We start from the raw sequence: 22561 nt of genomic DNA on the forward strand, positions 1-22561 counted from the left end.
CAAAACAAAAACCAGAAATTTGTAATCCAACGGTTACAAAGCAGTTAAAAAGCAAAGGGAACTAAATTTCCCAAGTAACATTTTTAAAGTTAATAAGACTAGAAGAGGCCCATAAAACCATCATAAAACCGAATTAAAAGGTATAAGGTTCTATAACGGTTCTGAAAACCTTCTAAAGAATTATTGGCCATTATCATGTTAGTTGAGGGCATATGGAGGTTTTTAAACGCTTCCCTTCCATCTATAAAAAGGGAAAAGACCACACACACAGGTTGTACTTCCTGATACTTAAGCTGCTCCAAGTGATGCTCACTCCATAAGTGATTTTTCCTTTTAAAAAAAAAAACACTATTACACTATTATGAAGAAGTGGGCATTCTAGAAAAAAAAATCGACATGAGATAATATTTATTCAGACAATTAAACACAAATTGTGTGGCATGTAGAGTGTGTTGAAGACAAGGAATGTTTCAAAAGTTGAGGGTCTGCGACCCCTCCTTCATCTGGGCGCAACACCCCGTCACCCTAATGAAACAGAATACAGAGAATTTCAACATAATATTTGCTAAATGAACTAAATTTGTCTTGTGGACATTTTTGAAGGCATGAAATGTCCATGATATTGTGAGTCCTTCAAGAGGGTGGAGGAGGTTCTCATACAAATGAAATAGAAATGTTTGCCTCCTCTCCTCTTCTTGGCGTAACGTCCTCACTGGGACAAAGCCTGCTTCTCAGCTTAGTGTTCTATGAGCACTTCCACAGTTATTAACTGAGAGCTTCCTCTGCCAATGACCATTTTGCATGTGTATATCGTGTGGCAGGCACGAAGATACTCTATGCCCAAGGAAGTCAAGGAAATTTCCTTTACGAAAAGATCCTGGACCGACCGGGAATCGAACCCGTCACCCTCAGCATGGTCATGCTGAATACCCGTGCGTTTACCGCCTCGGCTATATGGGCCCTTGCAGAAATGTTTGCATAACTAGGAAAAAGTGTACGTCCGACGGCTGTTAGGCCGAAGTTCATAGAGCCAAATGAAAAATTTCCCGAATGGACATCAGGCCGAATGTTCATTGAATCCACAGGCAGAATGATCAGCATGCCCTCTTCGTCACACAGGTTGTACTTCCTGCTGCTTATAATGCTCACTCCATCAGAGATGTTTCCTTATTTTTGTAATAGGTGTTCTTTCAAGTCACACTGTTACATTTTCTTTACGGAATAACTGCTAACCCTTACAACATACCTAAGTGTTTCCTTCTTTTTAGGTTTTCTTTTCGAGTGGCACTGTTGTGTATAGTTTATGGCAGTTGAACTGTTAACTCTATGGTCGATTTGTCCTTTTAAGTTACATTGATAAAGAGTTGGTTAGCAACCAAATCACCGAACAACATTCTTTGTCTAAGATTTTTCCTTCTTTTAAAATAGGCTGCTTTTTGCAGTAGCATTTATGGTATTTTTGCATATTCTAACAATTGGGTTCTATGCAACAACATAAATCATTGCGCTTCTGCTGATATTGGACTTAAAAAATAACTAAACCACCATAACATGACGAAAATATTAAAAATCATGAAAATAATATGGTCTGATGTAAAACAGAGCCAATCATAAATCAAGCCAATTCATCTATTATTCGCAAATTTCCTCATGTGTGATATTGCGACATTTGCACCCATTTAGACTCGGCCGAAATTCATTTTCATCACAGTCGAATTTCGCACACGACTTCGCAGCGGCTGGCATACACAAGTTCAGTACAGTTCTTGACAGGGGCGTCGGATGCACAACAGGTAAACAAAATAAATTTCATTAGTGTGAAATTTCGCTGGGAAATGTTGATTCAGTGGATCCCCAAATTATCACAGAAGTCTAAACATGAATGAGAAACCCAATACCATATTCTAATAATTTACTCCTAAAAGAAAACATTTAGTGAAAAAATAGGTATTGTTTTAAATAAATTTTTTAAAGTAACTTTGAAACAAACAGAGCTTGGAGGTAAAATGAACAGTTGGTTCAAACTTTATATAATTTTTATAAGATTTTGTTCAAACTCGATATACTGAAATCTCTAACGAATATCGTTAGATAACTAGAGTAAAAAATTAAGAAAACATATTTTACATTAAAAGAATAAGATTGTTATTAGAAAAATCGCCTGTTTTAGTACATTTTTTCAAATAATTATTTAAAAAAAAATGTAAACTTTAAATAAGAAGTTTTAAAGTCGTAGTACATACAATTTACATCAATTTTATTGACATGCAGTTATATATATATTGCAATTACACGTTTAAAAAAACTTTTAAATATGTGTTCATTTTATCCCCATCGATTGTTCATTACCATCACTGTTTTTCGCTACTCGGTTTTCTCACATTTTTTACAATCGAAAAAAAAAATAAAAAAATAAAGAAAACTGTATAGTTTTGACCAATTTTTTTCTTCTAGAATGTTTGGAACATAATCCCATCTATTTGACACGAATGCACCATTGTGGTGTAAAGTGTCGTTAATAAACCAAAAAAAAATAACAATAATCCAATCTACGATATTACATGGTAAAAATGCAAGATTTTAACATATTTCCATTAAAAACGTCACCAAACGCTTGGGGTGTTCATTTTACCCTTATTTCCCCTACAACTAATTAATGATTTTTTGAACGGTTAAGTTTGTCAACATGGTGGATATGTTCCTGTTCATATGTAGTACAAGTTAAGAAAATAACAAAAACATTAGAAAAACTATGTCGTAGTGCAAAATCCCCAATTAAAATGGGCAATACAAGGTTTGCCGGGTCAGCTAGTGTAAATATAATGAAAAAAAAAGCGGATTGAGAATCAAAATGTGTGTCTTCAGATCTTCAAGAGTTTTTGAGTTTAGGTTTTACCTAGTTTCCATTCAGTGAGAATCATGAATATTAATTTGGCTGGTAGGGTCTAATTAAGATTTTGCTGTGATATGGATATGTGTGTTCAGGAGAAAGAAACTTGAGAAAAAAGAGACTAAAATAGACTAGAATATACTAGAATAGACTAGAATAGACTAGAATAGACTAGAATAGACTAGAATAGACTAGAATAGACTAGAATGGACTAGAATGGACTAGAATAGACTAGAATAGATTAGAATATACTAGAGTATACTAGAATAGACTAGAATAGACTAGAATATACTAGAATAGACTAGAATAGACTAGAATGGACTAGAATAGACTGGAATAGACTGGAATAGACTGGAATAGACTAGAATAGACTAGAATAGACTAGAATAGACTAGAATAGACTAGAATAGACTAGAATAGGCTAGAATAGACTAGAATAGACTAGAATAGACTAGAATAGACTAGAATAGACTAGAATAGACTAGAATAGACTAGAATAGACTAGAATAGACTAGAATAGACTAGAATAGACTAGAATAGACTAGAATAGACTAGAATAGACTAGAATAGACTAGAATAGACTAGAATAGACTAGAATAGACTAGAATAGACTAGAATAGACTAGAATAGACTAGAATAGACTAGAATAGACTAGAATAGACTAGAATAGACTAGAATAGACTAGAATAGACTAGAATAGACTAGAATAGACTAGAATAGACTAGAATAGACTAGAATAGACTAGAATAGACTAGAATAGACTAGAATAGACTAGAATAGACTAGAATAGACTAGAATAGACTAGAATAGACTAGAATAGACTAGAATAGACTAGAATAGACTAGAATAGACTAGAATAGACTAGAATAGACTAGAATAGACTAGAATAGACTAGAATAGACTAGAATAGACTAGAATAGACTAGAATAGACTAGAATAGACTAGAATAGACTAGAATAGACTAGAATAGACTAGAATAGACTAGAATAGACTAGAATAGACTAGAATAGACTAGAATAGACTAGAATAGACTAGAATAGACTAGAATAGACTAGAATAGACTAGAATAGACTAGAATAGACTAGAATAGACTAGAATAGACTAGAATAGACTAGAATAGACTAGAATAGACTAGAATAGACTAGAATAGACTAGAATAGACTAGAATAGACTAGAATAGACCAGAATAGACTAGAATAGACTAGAATAGACTAGAATAGACTAGAATATGCTACAATAGACTAGAATATGCTACAATAGACTAGAATATGCTACAATAGACTAGAATAGATTTGAATAGACTTGAATAGACTAGAATAGACTAGAAGAATAAACTAGAATAGACTAGAACAGACTTGAATAGACTAGAATAGATTAGGACTAGAATAAATATCAAATAACAGGGGATAGACAAAATCATCGGATCAGGCAAAATTTTCACTTTTCAAAAAATGTTCAACTAGCTGTAACTTTTCGAAAAGTGCATCAAATATGTCTATCCCCTGTATCTTTCATGAACTCTTAGAGCCACAAATCAGCGTAAATTTCTCTGAATTGTTAATGACCTTATCAGAGAGATTACCGATTTTTTTTTTTACTTTGTCAATATTTCAGTTGTGGGTATTAAATTTAAAAATTTATATTGCAGTGTTTCCAGCATTCAAACTAAGAAGCTAAAGCCAAACACTACGATTTCCTCGTGCCAAGAAATCCCATGCAAAATACCTGGAAAGCCCCACACAATACCCAATGCTAATTAATCATCACTTCGAGTTCCCGCCAAACCCCCTACGGAAACATTTACCCACGATAATCGATCCCAGCCCCACTCGTCATCACACAGACAGCCAGTAACCACGTGGCACATTTTTGGGGTGCCCCTACTCTGACAGGTTCTTAATTGAAAGTTCACCAAAATTGACATTCAGAAACCACGCACGCACTGCTGTTAGGTATCCCACTCGCATTCCTGCGCACACACACGTACACTCAGAGACTGAGGCAAACTGAGGATTCACAATTCGCTCATCAATCACCTTCCGGGTGTGGATGAGAGACGCATCCGAACATTCATCAACCATCTTCGCAGCAACAATAACAGAAACAGGAGAGGGACCATGCCGCCACGAAGGAATCAACAGACGACCTTCTGAACGCCGCTGCCATATCCATTGCGTATACCCCATCCGAGAAATCAAGCGTAACACTTGATGTGGGTTTAAGTTTCTTTTTGGTTTCTAGTGAGTTTTACTCATATATTACACAAAAGAACAATTGTAAAATAACTGTAATTTAAACTTATGAAACTAAGATGTCTGCTACTCGGCCAATACGTTTGAAATTCAATAACAGTTAATCGCACCAGTCTCGCATTTAACCGTTATGTGTCCGACAAACTTTTTTCTTTTTTCTACACCGTGCTTTTTAAATGGGCGCTGGGTACCCGGGTACCCTGTCGGCCACATAAGGGTTAATCAATAGACTCTTCCCATCGGTGACCCTAGATATCCCATTTCATTGCCAATCCACCCCTTCGACAGCTTGCAACCTCCAGCAGTTAGGATATTGATGATCCTAACGGCATGGTTGGTCGGCTTGGTTGACTCCGACTGGTGTGTTTCAACGAGAAAACAGGGAGAGAATGCTTTTTGGATGCGGGTGCCTGCCATCGTCGATTATCCTTGACATGCTTCCTGTTTTCGTGTGTTCTTCGTCGTGTTCTCGTGGCCGTCACGTTCCCGGTCGGTGCTGTGCTGGGTGATCCGCTTGGCCGGATGTTGTTCTTGTTGTTCCCGGTTCTAAATATAGACCACCATGCATGGAACGGAGTTCAGACTCTCAGACACACATGCATAAGTGAGCTGTTTGTGTTGATGGTTGGGAGAGCTGGAGCAACCGATGAGAGATGAGTGCCTATTTAGGAGCGTGTCGGATTAATTCTCGCACCATACAGAACAATGTAGTGGTGAATACAGCGCAATGAGCTACCCTAACGACCATGGCCATGTGACTTCCAAGTGAAAGCTTTCTGGAGTGAGTGGCGGTTTCTGTCAATGATGTATGACGGGTGGTTAGCCGTTTTTTATCCCATTTTCTCTGCTTTTTATTGGTCTGCTATTATGATTCAGTTTTTCACAGCAGTCGTTAGGTTCGATGAAAATTTGTTCATAAAATATTGCATGAAAATGATCAATAGACCGTAGAATTCATAGCTGCTACTTCATGATTGATCAGAACAATGAAATTGTACAAGAAATCAACAAATGAAGCATGGGACTAATTTACTTTCCTATTTGTGCACCTTCCAGAACGCCATTGTTTATTAAGTTCATAAAAGCATAATGAATAAAAAATTATCGTTTACTTACCGTATGTGGTTTTTTTTACTTATGAAAATAATATGGAACGAGCTCACCCATACATATCCTTGTGTTGTGGTATTGTGTCCATTGGAGAACAAAATCCAGAGATTCGTTAGCGGGTCTCTGCTTCTACCTCGTACGATCGAATCCAGTAAATTCCAAGCTTAATTTCTCTCAAACAACATATTAGATAACCATCAACATTTAATCTCTATCCAATAACGAAACCCATAACTGGCAGCCGTCTCATTTTTCCTTCGACACTCGTCGCCAAAGTTCAATCTCTGTGGATGCGTCCGTGTAGATACCATGAATCAAAGATTCTCACTTTTTTTTACGCCTCCCAGACATATAAAACCTACGAGGAAGGTGAGAATGGGGGTCGTAAGGCACCGAGTAGACACAAAGCGCGTCTAAGTCTGAACACTGTGAAGAGTGGTGTTTCTCCGCATTCTTTTTTCTCCCCGAAAAGTATTCTCTTTCTTCGCATAAAAACAGGATGATAAAACCTTTGAATCCACTTGTAAGAATACGTGAGGAGCTCCCGGGAGCTCGCAGCCTTAGTACTTCCACTTCCACCCCGGATTCATTGCTGGGAGGAATAGCTTCCGAACAGATGGAAGGGCGCAAGGGGGATTCGATGAAAATGGTATCAAACTTGGCACAAAAGTTCATGGCAAAAACGCGACGGTACTTGAAGTTATTTATGATCCCTTCTAAATTTGTAATTTCGGATTTTCCTCGGGGTGAGGGGCATCGAAGTTCATTTGAAGGCATGTTTTTTAGTGTGCTGCTTTTATGGGATGGAAGGATGCTGGTCTAGACGGGAAGCAACACTTGAAATTTGGCGTGCCAGGATTCCTCTCAAATTCTTGTCAGGATAAGTTTCGAATCCTTGTCTGGATTCGTTTCGAGTCCTTGTCAGGATTCCTTTGGAATCATTGTCAGGATTCCTTTTAAATCCTTGTCAGGATGCGCCTCGAACCCTTGTCAGAAGTCGTCTCGAATCCTTGTCAGGATTCATCTCGAATCCCAGTCAGGATTCGTCTCGAGTCCCCGTCAGAATTTGTCTCGAATCCATGTCAGGATTAGTTTCGAATCCATGTCAGGATTCGTCTCGAATCCTTGTCAGGAACCGTCTGGAATCCTTGTCAGGATTCGTCTCGAATCCTTGTCAGGATTCGTCTAGAATCCTTGTCAGGATTCGTCTAGAATCCTTGTCAGGATTCGTCTAGAATCCTTGTCAGGATTCGTCTAGAATCCTTGTCAGGATTCGTCTAGAATCCTTGTCAGGATTCGTCTAGAATCCTTGTCAGGATTCGTCTAGAATCCTTGTCAGGATTCGTCTAGAATCCTTGTCAGGATTCGTCTAGAATCCTTGTCAGGATTCGTCTAGAATCCTTGTCAGGATTCGTCTAGAATCCTTGTCAGGATTCGTCTAGAATCCTTGTCAGGATTCGTCTAGAATCCTTGTCAGGATTCGTCTAGAATCCTTGTCAGGATTCGTCTAGAATCCTTGTCAGGATTCGTCTAGAATCCTTGTCAGGATTCGTCTAGAATCCTTGTCAGGATTCGTCTAGAATCCTTGTCAGGATTCGTCTAGAATCCTTGTCAGGATTCGTCTAGAATCCTTGTCAGGATTCGTCTAGAATCCTTGTCAGGATTCGTCTAGAATCCTTGTCAGGATTCGTCTAGAATCCTTGTCAGGATTCGTCTAGAATCCTTGTCAGGATTCGTCTAGAATCCTTGTCAGGATTCGTCTAGAATCCTAGTCAGTATTAGTCTCGAGTCCTGGAAAGGATTCGTCTTGGATCCTTGTCAAGATTTGCCTCGAATCCTTGTCACGATTCGCCTCGAATCCTTGTCAAGATTCGTCTCGAATCCTTATCAGGATTCGTCTCGAATCCTTGTCGGGTTTCGTCTCGAATCCTTATCAGGATTCGTCTCGAATCCTTGTCAGGATTCGTCTCGAATCCTTGTCGGGATTCGTCTCGAATCCTTGTCAAGATTCGACTCGAATCCTTGTCAAGATTCGACTCGAATCCTTGTCAGGATTCGACTCGAATCCTTGTCAGGATTCGACTCGAATCCTTGTCAGGATTCGACTCGAATCCTTGTCAGGATTCGTCTCGAATCCTTGTCAGGATTCGTCTTGAATCCTTGTCAGGATTCGTCTCGAATCCTTGTCAGGATTCGTCTCGAATCCTTGTCAGGATTCGTCTCGAATCCTTGTCAGGATTCGTCTCGAATCCTTGTCAGGATTCGTCTCGAATCCTTGTCAGGATTCGTCTCGAATCCTTGTCAGGATTCGTCTCGAATCCTTGTCAGGATTCGTCTCGAATCCTTGTCAGGATTCGTCTCGAATCCTTGTCAGGATTCGTCTCGAATCCTTGTCAGGATTCGTCTCGAATCCTTGTCAGGATTCGTCTCGAATCCTTGTCAGGATTCGTCTCGAATCCTTGTCAGGATTCGTCTCGAATCCTTGTCAGGATTCGTCTCGAATCCTTGTCAGGATTCGTCTCGAATCCTTGTCAGGATTCGTCTCGAATCCTTGTCAGGATTCGTCTCGAATCCTTGTCAGGATTCGTCTCGAATCCTTGTCAGGATTCGTCTCGAATCCTTGTCAGGATTCGTCTCGAATCCTTGTCAGGATTCGTCTCGAATCCTTGTCAGGATTCGTCTCGAATCCTTGTCAGGATTCGTCTCGAATCCTTGTCAGGATTCGTCTCGAATCCTTGTCAGGATTCGTCTCGAATCCTTGTCAGGATTCGTCTCGAATCCTTGTCAGGATTCGTCTCGAATTCTTGTCAGGATTCGTCTCGAATCCTTGTCAGGATTCGTCTCGAATCCTTGTCAGGATTCGTCTCGAATCCTTGTCAGGATTCGTCTCGAATTCTTGTCAGGATTCGTCTCGAATCCATGTCAGTATTCGTCTCGAATCCTTATCAGGATTCGTCTCGTATCCCTGTCAGGATTCGTCTCGAATCCCTGTCAGGATTCGCCTCGAATCCCTGTCAGGATTCGTCTCGTATCCCTGTCAGGATTTGTCTCGAATCCCTGTCAGGATTCGTCTCGATTCCTTGTCAGGATTCGTCTCGAATCCTTGTCAGGATTCGTCTCGAATCCTTGTCAGGATTCGTCTCGAATCCTTGTCAGGATTCGTCTCGAATCCTTGTCAGGATTCGTCTCGAATCCTTGTCAGGATTCGTCTCGAATCCTTGTCAGGATTCGTCTCGAATCCTTGTCAGGATTCGTCTCGAATCCTTGTCAGGATTCGTCTCGAATCCTTGTCAGGATTCGTCTCGAATCCTTGTCAGGATTCGTCTCGAATCCTTGTCAGGATTCGTCTCGAATCCTTGTCAGGATTCGTCTCGAATCCTTGTCAGGATTCGTCTCGAATCCTTGTCAGGATTCGTCTCGAATCCTTGTCAGGATTCGTCTCGAATCCTTGTCAGGATTCGTCTCGAATCCTTGTCAGGATTCGTCTCGAATCCTTGTCAGGATTCGTCTCGAATCCTTGTCAGGATTCGTCTCGAATCCTTGTCAGGATTCGTCTCGAATCCTTGTCAGGATTCGTCTCGAATTCTTGTCAGGATTCGTCTCGAATCCTTGTCAGGATTCGTCTCGAATCCTTGTCAGGATTCGTCTCGAATCCTTGTCAGGATTCGTCTCGAATTCTTGTCAGGATTCGTCTCGAATCCATGTCAGTATTCGTCTCGAATCCTTATCAGGATTCGTCTCGTATCCCTGTCAGGATTCGTCTCGAATCCCTGTCAGGATTCGCCTCGAATCCCTGTCAGGATTCGTCTCGTATCCCTGTCAGGATTTGTCTCGAATCCCTGTCAGGATTCGTCTCGATTCCTTGTCAGGATTCGTCTCGAATCCTTGTCAGGATTCGTCTCGAATCCTTGTCAGGATTCGTCTCGAATCCTTGTCAGGATTCGTCTCGAATCCTTGTCAGGATTCGTCTCGAATCCTTGTCAGGATTCGTCTCGAATCCCTGTCAGGATTCGTCTCGAATCCCTGTCAGGATTCGTCTCGTATCCCTGTCAGGATTCGTCTCGAATCCCTGTCAGGATTCGTCTCGAATCCCTGTCAGGATTCGTCTCGAATCCTTGTCAGGATTCGTCTCGAATCCCAGTTAGGATTCGTCTCGAATCCCAGTCAGGATTCGTCTCGAATCCCAGTCAGGATTCGTCTCGAATCCCAGTCAGGATTCGTCTCGAATCCCAGTCAGGATTCGTCTCGAATCCCAGTCAGGATTCGTCTCGAATCCCAGTCAGGATTCGTCTCGAATCCCAGTTGGGATTCGTCTCGAATTCAAGTCAGGATTCGTCTCGAATCCCAGTCAGGATTCATCTCGAATCCCAGTCAGGATTCGTCTCGAATCCCAGTCAGGATTCGTCTCGAATCCCAGTCAGGATTCGTCTCGAATCCCAGTCAGGATTCGTCTCGAATCCCAGTCAGGATTCGTCTCGAATCCCAGTCAGGATTCGTCTCGAATCCCAGTCAGGATTCGTCTCGAATCCCAGTCAGGATTCGTCTCGAATCCCAGTCAGGATTCGTCTCGAATCCCAGTCAGGATTCGTCTCGAATCCCAGTCAGGATTTGTCTCGAATCCCAGTCAGGATTCGTCTCGAATCCCAGTCAGGATTCATCTCGAATCCCAGTCAGGATTCGTCTCGAATCCCCGTCAGCATTCGTCTCAAATCCCCGTCAGCATTCGTCACGAATCCTTGTCGGGATTCGTCTCGAATCCCAGTCAGGATTCGTCTCGAACCCCTGTCAGGATTCGTCTCGAATCCCTGTCAAGATTCGTCTCGAATCCCTGTCAGGGTTCGTCTCGAATCCCTGCCAGGATTCGTCTCGAATCCCTGCCAGGATTCGTCTCGAATCCCTGCCACGATTCGTCTTGAATCCCTGCCAAGATTCGTCTCGAATCTCTGCCAGGATTCGTCTCAAATCCCTATCAGGTTTCGTCTCAAATCCCCGTCAAGATTCGTCTCAAATCCCTGTCAGGATTCGTCTCGAATCCCTGACAGGTTTATTGCTGCTTTAAAACGCTTATAAAGTTCCTATATTGAAGAGTTTTGTTTACTCCTGACTTTCGGTTTTATAAATAACTTCAAGAATGCTTTAAAACCTTTCATCAATGGTTTTGATAAAAGTAGTCATAAAACTGTGAGTTTTGGCGATTTCTGTAATAAATCTGTAATAAAATAAAAATGAAATAAACGAAATCAGCAATGGAACTGTTACTTGGGGATTCGTCTTCATTCCTTGTCGTGATTCCTCTCAAATCCTTGTCATGATTCGTCGGAATTCTGACAGGATTCGTCTAAATTCTGACAGGATTCGTTTCGAATAATAGAATGAATATCTGACTTTTGTCAGAATTCGTCATGTCGTTTGAAAGATTTAGTTGCGAACCTCGACTTCTTTCCACGATAAGTCATCGATTTTTAATTTATGATCGCAAATGTGGTTTAAAAATGTAGCTTGATAAAAAGTTTCGGAATAATGATAAGATACTTGGTTATGATTTCATAGAATTTTATTTAATAAATTTTCATCACAGCTTTTTATCACTTACAAGCGAATAAACTAATTTATTACACTTTTATGAAACACACGACTAATGTGATTGACAAAGGCTATCAAAACCATTAACTCTTCGGATTACGGCATTACTGTAGATCATAAGTGTTGTTTTATTAACTGGGCAATGACATAATAATAATTTATTGTTGAATCAGTTATTTGGCCTATACTTAAAATAGGCAAAGTAGATTTATCTCTAAACATAAAAGATTACTAAGTCACTATATTACAAGAAAATAACAACTTTAGCACAAATAAAAACGCACAGCAACATTCATAAAAGTTTTCTAAGACATCATAAAATGCTTGAACACGAATGATACTCATATGATCAAGTGTCTCTAATAAAATATAATAAAAATAAAACGTAAATTTGCGAACGGAGTTTTTATGATGGTTCGTTAAACCTTTCAAAACCTAATCGGACTTTTATTTGCTGCTTGAGAAATCAATACCCTAACCAAGATCTTCAAATTCTTTTTAAGCCAACAAATTGCTACTCTCGAATGGCGTTAAACCATCAAGTAAAGAAAATAATGGACGAGCATCTCCATTCAATCTACTGGCACCATCATAATTCTTGAACATTCCTTCAAGAAGTGTAGTCAAATAATTTTCATGCACAACATTGGTCGAGACTTCCGTGATGTCTTCACGCAATGCAATCAACCTTTCTTGAAGTAATTCAAACTCCCCCTCCGAAGGATTTCCTCTGCCTAAAAATTCGTAAATATCTTCTTCTAAATAGCTCAAAATTGGCTGGGCCCAGCTCACTTCTTTTGTTGGCTGCTTCGCCATCAACTGTTTCAAGTCGGACAGTCTTATTCTGAGATCTTCTTTGCAGTGCACCTCATCATCCACTGGTGTAACTGTCTCTTGGTCCCCACCGAAGACCACATCTTTCAGGAAGCTCAATCCCGACTTCAAGTTCCGCATGGCAGCCGGAGCGATTTGGGCAAGCACCAACCAACCATCAACCATATCGAATACCCTCAGGCTCTGGATCGGTGTGTAGATGAAGGTGGTATCTTGCCCGTCACAGACGACAGAAGGCCGATCGTGCCACGTAAGTGGTAAACATTTGCTAAACAAATCCTGTCCGAATACCTCCGGATTGTCGAAGGTGGCAGATTTTGAGAAGACGTTTACGGTAGATTCACGCTGCGGGCAAATGATCTGATTGCCTTCACTATCGGGAGCGTAGCATAGCTTCTTGATGGAATTGTCAAACGATTCGTTTTGCGTTTTTTGGCATGATTCAGCGAAGGACAAAGATTTGGTCGACTCTGTTTCTGAATGGTCAGATTTGTAGAAGAATGAACTGAAAAGCTCTGATGTGGCTTCGAAGAGATCATTCAAACAGCTTGATAAGGTGGGAGTCGCAGCTGAACTTGCGGCGGTCGATGTGGACCGTTTTCGTCTAACAGGTTTCGTTAATGTTCCATTCGGATGGTTGGTAAAGAAGTTTTGGTACTTTTGGAACATCAAACCTGCCATGGACGGCATTGCAATAGCTGCATAAGCGATGCGCTGGTAAGGCATGAAGAACGCTTTGTGCGTTGTCAAATAATCTTTTGGAATCTTGGCTAGATCAGCTTTAACTGTGGCCTTCAAAATCTGCTTGCTAACAGATTGACCATTTTTATACCACTTTAAAATAATGGTATCTTTTACCTTTCGAATTGTGTAGGCCTTAGTTGGTATGTTAGCTCTATGCCATGGCATCTTAAACCCTTGGGGCTCCACCACGGTGTACCACTTCTTTGCTCCATGCTTGGCAGTTCCAGAAGTGCCCATGAAGATAGTAGACGCTCCTTCAATCATACCAAACCAAGTCCTTGGACTCTTCCAGTCCCACTGAGAGATTTGGAAGTTGAACTGGTTCGCCATAGCACCACCAAGATACACAAACAACAGGAAACCACCGAACATAAGTGTAGCATAAATCGTTCTCACAAGATTCGTAGTTATCGACATGAAACTTCGTGTGATTCCAACAAAACCTGACGGAAAGCTCACAGCTATGGATGCTCCCGTAAGAAGTCCGTTCCATACGGCGGGTGAAGTCCAGTCCCATTTGGCCGGGTTCCACTGATTTGATGCGGCAGCAGCTCCCAGGAAGGCACCAGCCACCGAAATCACTCCCGTCGCCAACGCTCCAGCAATCATGGATCCTCCGAACATGGCAGTGAAATAGCTGAACGTAGCAGCTCCACCGTAAACGGTAAATGCCCCCATGAGGGCACCAGCAAACAGACCAATCCACGTCTTCTTATCAGCCCAATTCCACTTGGCGGGATTCCAGCTGTTGTTGGCGGAGGCAGCTCCCAAATAGGCTCCAACGATTGCGCCAACGATCATCAGAACAAGGGTCACCGCAATCTGACCATCCGGATCAATCTGTGAGACTGGGGAATTTCCCGCGTATTTGTAAGGACTAGCGTACTGCTCCATCGGATCCATTTGGAAGAATCGTCCAATATCCGGATCGTAGAGACGAGCATGATAGTTGTAGAGGCCTGTTTCTTCGTCCAACTCCTGACCGGTGTAACGGAAGGCTATGTGAGCCTCTGGGTTGGATCCATACTTTCGGATCGTCTGACCGTATGGGAGATAGTCATATGATGCAACGACCTTTCCATTGTTGATGACCAATCGAGTGGATCCTTCGTGATCCAAAAGAACGTTATAGTACTTGTTATTGCGGAAGAATCCCAGAAGCCCTAGAGGCCCATGAATGTAGGCTGTGACCGTATTGATGGGCTTGTTGGTATCCTTCGGGTTGGGGTATTCTTGCTTATATTCTACCAGGACGTTACCCTTGTTATCTCGAACGTAGTAGTTCACTGAAATGATATCGTTGTCTTTGTTGCGCACACGCTTCAATGTTCGTTCACCACGGAAATCGTAACCAAACTCTAGTATACGAGATTTGTTGCTCATTTCGATTCGAGAAACACGCTGAGTCAACGGATCGTACTCGATCTTGTCGATGTTCTTGTGTAGCGCTTTGATCACGTTGCCTTCATCGTCATGTACTATCTGCCTGTCTTGCTGTTTGATGCCTTCTTTTATCGACTCTATTTGATTCTTCCGAGATTTGTACTTCAATTCAAACCGTTTGAATCCGGTGTAGAAAACGCCATGGTTTCCGTTTGGATCAATTGAAAATGATTCCACGTCTCCCGGTGAATTGCCCAAAACTGAAGCAAGGGTATTCTTCAGGATGCCAAGAACATTCTTCCTCACTGAGTCTGGGAGTGATCGGATGATCTGCTTCAAGTTGAGCTTATCAAATGCTGGTTGAAATTCTTTCTTACACTTGTCTTCCTCTGCTTTGTCCTCATTTACCCAAGATGAACAGATGGTAGCGTCAACTGTATTTCCCAGTAAGGTATCCAGTTTTGCTTTATGAATGACCGATCCAATTGACCCAGCTGACAACTGCTGCGGTCCTTCAAACACCGCTCTAGTTCCTTCAACCTTGTTGATGTTATCTCTTAAACTATCCCAGAATTTATTCAATTCCTGGTCTGAGCTGAACCCTGCTTTCTCAAAAGACCTCTTCGACAGAGGAACAACCAAGTTATCGTTCTCCTGACCAACGAAACTTTTAGCAGCAATCAACTCTCCATGGCTACCGTAGTCGTACGCATGTCCGTAATGCTCAGGATAACCCTGCTCCAGCATTCTCTCCGAAATGTGTCGCCAGTTCGAAGGAGTTGCACATTTCAGTGGTATTCTTGTCTCCAAATCGGGGTAGAAAGTTTTAAGTGGACGGCCACTCGTATCGATGTAACCCAGATTGAACAACGCGTCGAAACAAGATTCTGCGGTGTTGAAATCGATTCCACCGGAAACGAACGCCCTCGCTGTCAGCGGGATCAAATTTTGATCACACTTCTCATGCCAACTGGCTTGGAATTCGGTTCGAAGAATGCTGCCGTCCCCAGTAGGTTCGCATCCGTAGCCCTTCTCCGTATAGTACAGTTTTTCGGTGAGGAAGTCATTGGCGATCTCCACCAAATATCCAGGGGCCACGTACTTGTAACTTTGATCGAACTTATTGTCTCCGTACTTATGCGATATCTTGGTAACCTTTCCCTCCGCGTCGTGATCTATACCAGCTATTGGGATAAAATCAATCTGGCCGTTGCTCTTCTCATCAACCCTTGAAACTTCTACAATTTCTCCTCTCAGGTTGTGCTTGTACTTCAGAATCAGTTGCTTTCCATCCACACCAAACGGATACTGTATTCCACTAACCTTATCGTTTTCCTGTAAATACTCAATTGACAATGTTTCGTTTGTCGTCGGACTGATGTAACTCTTCCGTATGACGTTGCTCTCTTCGTCGAAGTACAACACCTCACTGAACAGGACTTCCTTGTTCTGTTTAACCGTACGTTGGATTCGCCCTCTGAGCGAAGGTTCCGATTCAGTTTCTCCATAGTCCAAGTACACTGCCTGATCCCGTTGTGGTATGGCTTGGTGAGATTTCGTTGTCTCCTTAACCTGCTGCTCGGTGGTAGGATTAGCAGGAACTTGTCCGGCTTCGCATACCCTTCCGAAAATGTTGTACACAAAATACACGATCTTATCTGCCTTTTTGTTCTCCGCATAGTGGATCTGATAGCGGAGTTGATTGTACTCGTTGTAGATGAACTCCACCCGACCGCCGTCGGGAGTTTCCTTGGAAGTGATAAGTTCCCCAGTGGAATCGTACTTGGAGTTCACCGCCCAAGGGGAGACAACAACTTGTTTTTCCGGTTGGTAGTTTCCGGATTTTGATTGTTCATTGTAGTAGCTTGGCGGTAGCATTTGGATCTGATTTCCGTGCTCGTCGTAGACATATGTGGTTAGAATGTTGTTGTAGTCCTTGACCTGGGTGTACTCCGCGACCTTTTTGTTCCTGCGGTTGTAGACCACCACATGTTTCTTTCCATTGGGAGACTTCTCTTCCTCTTGGCGGAAGCCTTCACTCTTCGGGTAGTGTTTTTGAATGAAGGGAAGATCGGACGCGATTGCATATTGATGAGCAAAATCTCCTTTCACGGAGTTCTTTACACCAGGCTGCCCGACCTTTTTACGAATTTCCAAGGGGTTATTGTAATACACTGTCTGCGAATATGGATAATTTTCGTACATACTTTTGGTCGTTTCCACGTGTCCTTGCATCGGGCCTGTATTCAGAAAGTAATCCACACTCGAAGAATTATCGTTTGTAACGAAGTCTTCATGATATTGCAGTGCTCTGAATGTGGTCGAACGGTCCTCCAAAGACTTCTGAACCCAAACTGTCTCAGCCACCTTTCGTCCAATAACGTCGTACATCATTTGACGAATTAGAATGTTGCTAGAATCTAGCAGGATGATTTCCTGCAATGGCTTCGAATCTCGGTTCATGTAGGACACTTGAATCTCCGCGTCTTCCATTATGATCAGGTCTTTGATTCCAACAGATCCACTGGCCTGTAAAGAAACAGCTTCGTTGTTGAACTTCGAGTTGCTTTCTTGCACTTCTATCGCGAGATGGCCATCCACCCAAACACTTGTCAGCTTAGGAGTGGTGAAGACAATCAGTTCAGCGTTGCTTGCCGGAGTTGTATACTGCAATTTATATTGAACTGCATTTGGTTTCACTGATACAGAGGTCTTACCGATGGTTAACGTTAGCTGTGCATCGCCGCTCATGTTGTACACCAACCGAACGCAAACAGATTCGGAAGTAAATTTATGGTTGAAAGAGAGTGTTCCCTGCAAAATCGCTTGGTAAGGTTCAACGGTCGTACTGCCGCTAATTTGCCAACGTTTCTCTATTGTGTACGGAGAGAACGATTCCAGCCAGCTCTGCTTGGCGCGAATTTGGACTCTGGAGCTGTTGCCCCCTTCGCGTTTCTTATCATCCTTTTTGGTTCCAACACGCTTGGAATAGCTGGCCAGATATTTGATATTCCCGGATTCGTCAATTTCTGCTATTCGGCGGTTGTACGCATCAAACAAGCGTCGGGAAACAAAACCATTCGTCTTGATCGTGGTAGTTCGTTGACCGATTCGCGAGTCGTACACGCTTCCTTCAAAATTGTGGTTTACCGGCGACAGTCGAACGTGATCTACGTGAAGTTCTTCATTTCCTGTTGGTTTGACGGAGATTTTGAAATTTACACGCTTCACTGTGTCTGATTCAGAAACGGCGGTGTCTTTGGTGTCTGCTTCAACGTAAATCCATTCGTCAATGGTTTGCTTGATTGTTGCCTGAATCGGTTTGTTGTCTATGTAGAGCGTAAGCAGGTTCGTTTTGTTACCAACTGCTGATTCCTGAGTCGTCCTTATCCAGGTACTGGCAATGAAATGGTCGTAGTACGCTGTGTTTGAGAACTCTGCTATCAACTCCTCATCCTTATTCAACAGAAGAAAATTTCTTCCAGTGGCTGAAAACTCACCCCGGCGGATGTTGGCATCGGTTATGGGCCTTTGGTTAACTGTCCAGCCAGTCATGTCTTCGTAGTCCTCAAATCCTAAGAATTGGACCATGTTCTGGTTGGCACTGTAAGGAGTGGTCTTCAACAGGGGATGAAATCCGCTCTTATCAGTTATGGTTTGCTCTGCGTCCATCTGCGGTCGATCTCGTTGCTTACCTTCCTCTTGTTGCATTTCGTTCATTCGTTTAACGTACTCGGGGTCGAAAACTTGATTTTCTGCAGTCATTACTTGTACTATCTGTTGATTTGATTGAAGGTCGTTTGTTTCTTTGTAGTAACCTGTGACTGTTTTGTCTCCGCCTGGGACAACAATTGCTGTTCTAAATGCAACTTCATTCATCGATATCACCGGATCGTCGTACTCGTATTTGATCTGGTAGTTATCAAATGGAGTTGTTAGCTTCTCCTCTGATACAACATGCGAGAAGGTCTTGTTAATTTTATTTAAACTTTTCAAGGGTCTGACAATGGTTTTCTGGTCGGACATTCGTGTTGTGACCATTACTGCATGGCTGGAAGATCCGTGAAGAATTTCATTATTGTAATCAATGGAATCCTCCCAACCTCGGCTATTAATCTTCAACGGAAGCACTTTGATATTGTTTTGCTTCTGTGTAACCAGATAGTATGGATACTTGATGGAAACATTTTGGGCCGCGTTGATCTGCAAACTGACACAGTTCTCCGTGCGATCCAGCTCGGTCTTAGTGCAAAGCTTGATCTCATCACCATCGGAGTCTTTCTTGAAATTGGAAAACGCTCCCAATGGAATTTTGAATTTCGTCAGCTTTAAAGTATCTCGGTCCAGTGGCTGCGAACCGAATTTCCCATTGTCGTGGAAAATCTGCTGATCGTTGACAATGATTCCGTCGTGGTTGACTTGCATCATGTACTTTTCGAAATCCAGCGGAATCTTCATGCGTCGTTCATATTGAGGTATGAGATTCTCATTCTCATTTGAGGGTTTGGTAGGCTTGCCATCTTTATCAGTAGCCTCAATAAACTTCAGCTTGAACTTTTCGCCGGGCTTCTGAAACTCGAAACGATACTTGTCCAGATCGTTGGTGTTCTTGGTTTTTTGTTCATCTAATACGTCCAAGGTAAGATTAAACTTTGAAATATCACCGCCCTGGAGTTCAATTGTAGATCTACTGGACACGCTATAATCAGGTTTCAAGAGATACAGGAATACCTTGACGGTGATCTTCCCGGACTGGCTCAACTTGATTGTTCTGACAGCCACTACATTGTTGTACAACACCAACCCGTTTTCATTGAGAGACTCTTTAAGATCGCGCTTATAGTCCTCAACCTCCTTCTTAGATTCTGCTTGTTCCTCAGGATATGTTCCTTGAATATCAATATATTGAAAAAATGTTTCGACGTCCGAAATAGCGGGTTTGCTCTCCGCATCACTCAACGTTATTTGCAGTGGATTTCCTAAAGCATCCCATCGTACCAAGTACAAGTCGTCCTTACAGTAGACAGCCCCTCTGTTGATTAGAGTCAGTGCATCCACATCGGCTATGTCCTTCGACGTATAGGTCCATTCTTTGCTTCCAGTCTTTTTGTACTCGAAGTGAACCTTTTTCGAGTGATAGTACACAAATGAATCCTCTTGGAAGTCATACTTGAACTTTTTGTCTTCTGAAACCCTTGAACTTCCATTCATGGCATCTAGTTTCCAAGAATCATCATCCCCCTTGTTTATAATGTAGATCTTGTTGTGTATTTTATCATCCTTTTCGGCATATCTGACGACCATTGCAATATAGTTATGCATCATAAATGGGCTATAGGATTCGATTTTGAAGCTCTTGTAGCTGATTATTCGAATGCTTTGATTCTTTATGAAGTCGTTTCTACCTGCAGAATCTTTCAACTTTATGGAAAGTTCCTTTTCGCCAGCAGTTTTCTCGATTTCAAGGGAATATTCATTGCCCGTGTATAAATCTGCCATTTTCTCGATCTCTTGCACGAATCGATCGGTTGAAATTGGCTGTTTAGTGTACTTGTAATCTATCAATGATTTTGAAGGCAACCGGATCTGCTGAACTCTTGGCTTTAGCTTGTCGTCCTTGTAGTACTCAAAACCTAAAACTGGATCGCTGTCACCCTCTTGGTGGATGCTTTGCAAGTAATATAAACTATCAATTTTTGTGCTCTTTAGTGTCAATACTTGTGCGGTGCTTGGACTATCGATTTCTACTTTTTCCAGTAACTTATTGTTAATAAACTTATGTTCCTTCACCAACCCAGATTCTACCTGTTTACCTAATCCTTCAATATTTTTATAACTAAACTTAATACTCGTTTTATCACTATCATCGCTTATGCTAAGTAGGTGCATTGTATTCGTGCTAGGATCAAGTGGAGTGTACGTGTACTTAATTTTAAGGTCTCTGTATTTCACACTGTTGATTTCTACCAGATTCCACTGAACGCTGTGCATAGTTTTTTCGTCGAACTTTGCTGAAGGTCCATACCAGTCATTCCACCCTGGAACACTGACAGCTCCCTGGTTTTTGATTCCATATACATACCGGATCTTACCATCACTAATTTCCCACTTATCCTCCTGCGCCGTATAAACAATGGTTGCGTCTTGGTTTCCAGCCATGATGAATGAGATTTTACCATTATTAACAGGTTTCGTCCAATCTCGCTGCAATTTGATCTTCATCTGATCCTTCACCAAGTAGTAATCCTGTTTGTCTTCAAACACCGTATTCCCATGATCGAGCACAATGCAATCTCTTCCCAACGTCCAGTGTCGGCCGAGAACACTCATCTCCTCACTATCTGTTTCGTCATAATACACCATCAGCTTGATCGGTAGTCCCATGCGATCCTGAAGATCCACCAATGGAAACGAAAACCGAACTTTTCCCGTCAATTTGTCAACGATGTTCTTGAAACTGGCTTCATCGAGACTATCTCTCAACCAACGAACGGGTTTGCCAACTGCTCCACTGCGAACGGTAACCTTTGTGCTTTTCGTTGCTTTGAAAAGCTTTTCTGGCGTCTGGGAAGGCAATTTTTGTTCCAGCTTCGGTTCACTCACGTCCACTGCTTCCAAGGTCAGCATACACAGTTTACCATTATAAACACCGAAAATTTTGATCTCGTTTCCTGTCTTTGTTGCACCCTCAGTTACTACCGCATGTTTTGCATCTTGCGTTCCTTCGATTACGTAGTTCTTACACTTGTCCGAAACAGGCATGTATTCAATTCCCTTTGGACCAGTTCCAATCAAAGCTTCCTGGTTTTCATCGACGCTCATCAACGATACGGTGTCCACAAATCGCTGATTCCATCCTCCGAAGGACGAGAAATATGGACAAAAGTACTTGGAAACAGACGACGATCCTTGCACGGAATACACGTTCAGTCCTTGCGGTGAAATATGCAGAAGTTCATTGTTCTTAGTAAGCAGAATCTTCTCCGCATTCACTGGCACTTTCAAATCAATTTTCTGCTTCGGTTGTAATCCTTTTGCATCCAACTTATAAAGCACCGACTCAGCTTCATTATTCACCGCCACGTAAGCCACTGATCCATCTTGCTGTTCAACCGGAAGAACTCCTCCCGTCGCCACCATCACACCATTTCCCGTCCCCAGCGATAACTTCCCATTCCCGACACTAATCCCGAACGAGTTCAACTCCTTCAGATCGTCCAAACCAACGGCAAAATCCTTCCCACCACTCTTCACCAAAACAATCGTCGAATTTCCCTCACTGTATTCCTCACTCGCTAGTTCTTCACCCCGTCCACCCAAACTCTTTGGAGGATCATCCTCCGAGAACCCCAACCCCTCCTTCCGTACTCCCAGCACCATCGGCTTGCCATCGGCCCCGGCCACCACGGTCCACGGTCGCTGCGGGTGGTTCAACGCCGTATCGAACAGGGTCACGTTCCAAGCCATGCGATCCGGTGACGATGGATCGTGCTTGGACAGCTCCCGGCCGTACTTGACGTAGATAGGACCACGCGCAAAGCTCCCAGCTTCCAGAAGCGGACAAATGCGCACTTCTTTCCCGGCGGGGAAACCCAGGCGTTGGTTGTACTTTTTGACTTCTTTGATCCGTAGCATCGCGTTGCAAGAATAAAGACTTCATGAGGGGATGGGTGGATGCTTGGTTGTATATATACGGCATGTGAGATGGGCAACCAACTGAGTAATCAGAAGCTGTGATTATATGTTGCACGCTTTGTGTTAGATT

At 42.3% G+C, this 22561-nt stretch overlaps 1 protein-coding gene across 1 annotated transcript; it reads right to left on the minus strand.

Annotated features, from left to right (window-relative positions):
* Window positions 1-11788: 11788 nt before the first annotated feature.
* On the minus strand, window positions 11789-22561 carry LOC109431033 (uncharacterized). Its single transcript, XM_062842488.1, has one exon. The coding sequence runs from the start codon at window positions 22429-22431 to the stop codon at window positions 12334-12336; it is 10098 nt and encodes a 3365-aa protein (XP_062698472.1). The 5' UTR covers window positions 22432-22561; the 3' UTR covers window positions 11789-12333.

The sequence above is a fragment of the Aedes albopictus genome, chromosome 3 (genome assembly GCF_035046485.1).
Source record: "Aedes albopictus strain Foshan chromosome 3, AalbF5, whole genome shotgun sequence".
In the NCBI taxonomy this organism is placed as follows: Eukaryota; Metazoa; Arthropoda; class Insecta; order Diptera; family Culicidae; genus Aedes; species Aedes albopictus.

Coding starts and splice junctions, on each gene's coding strand:
- LOC109431033 (XM_062842488.1), bottom strand. CDS start 22,431: ATGCTACGGATCAAAGAAGTCAAAAAGTACAACCAACGCCTGGGTTTC.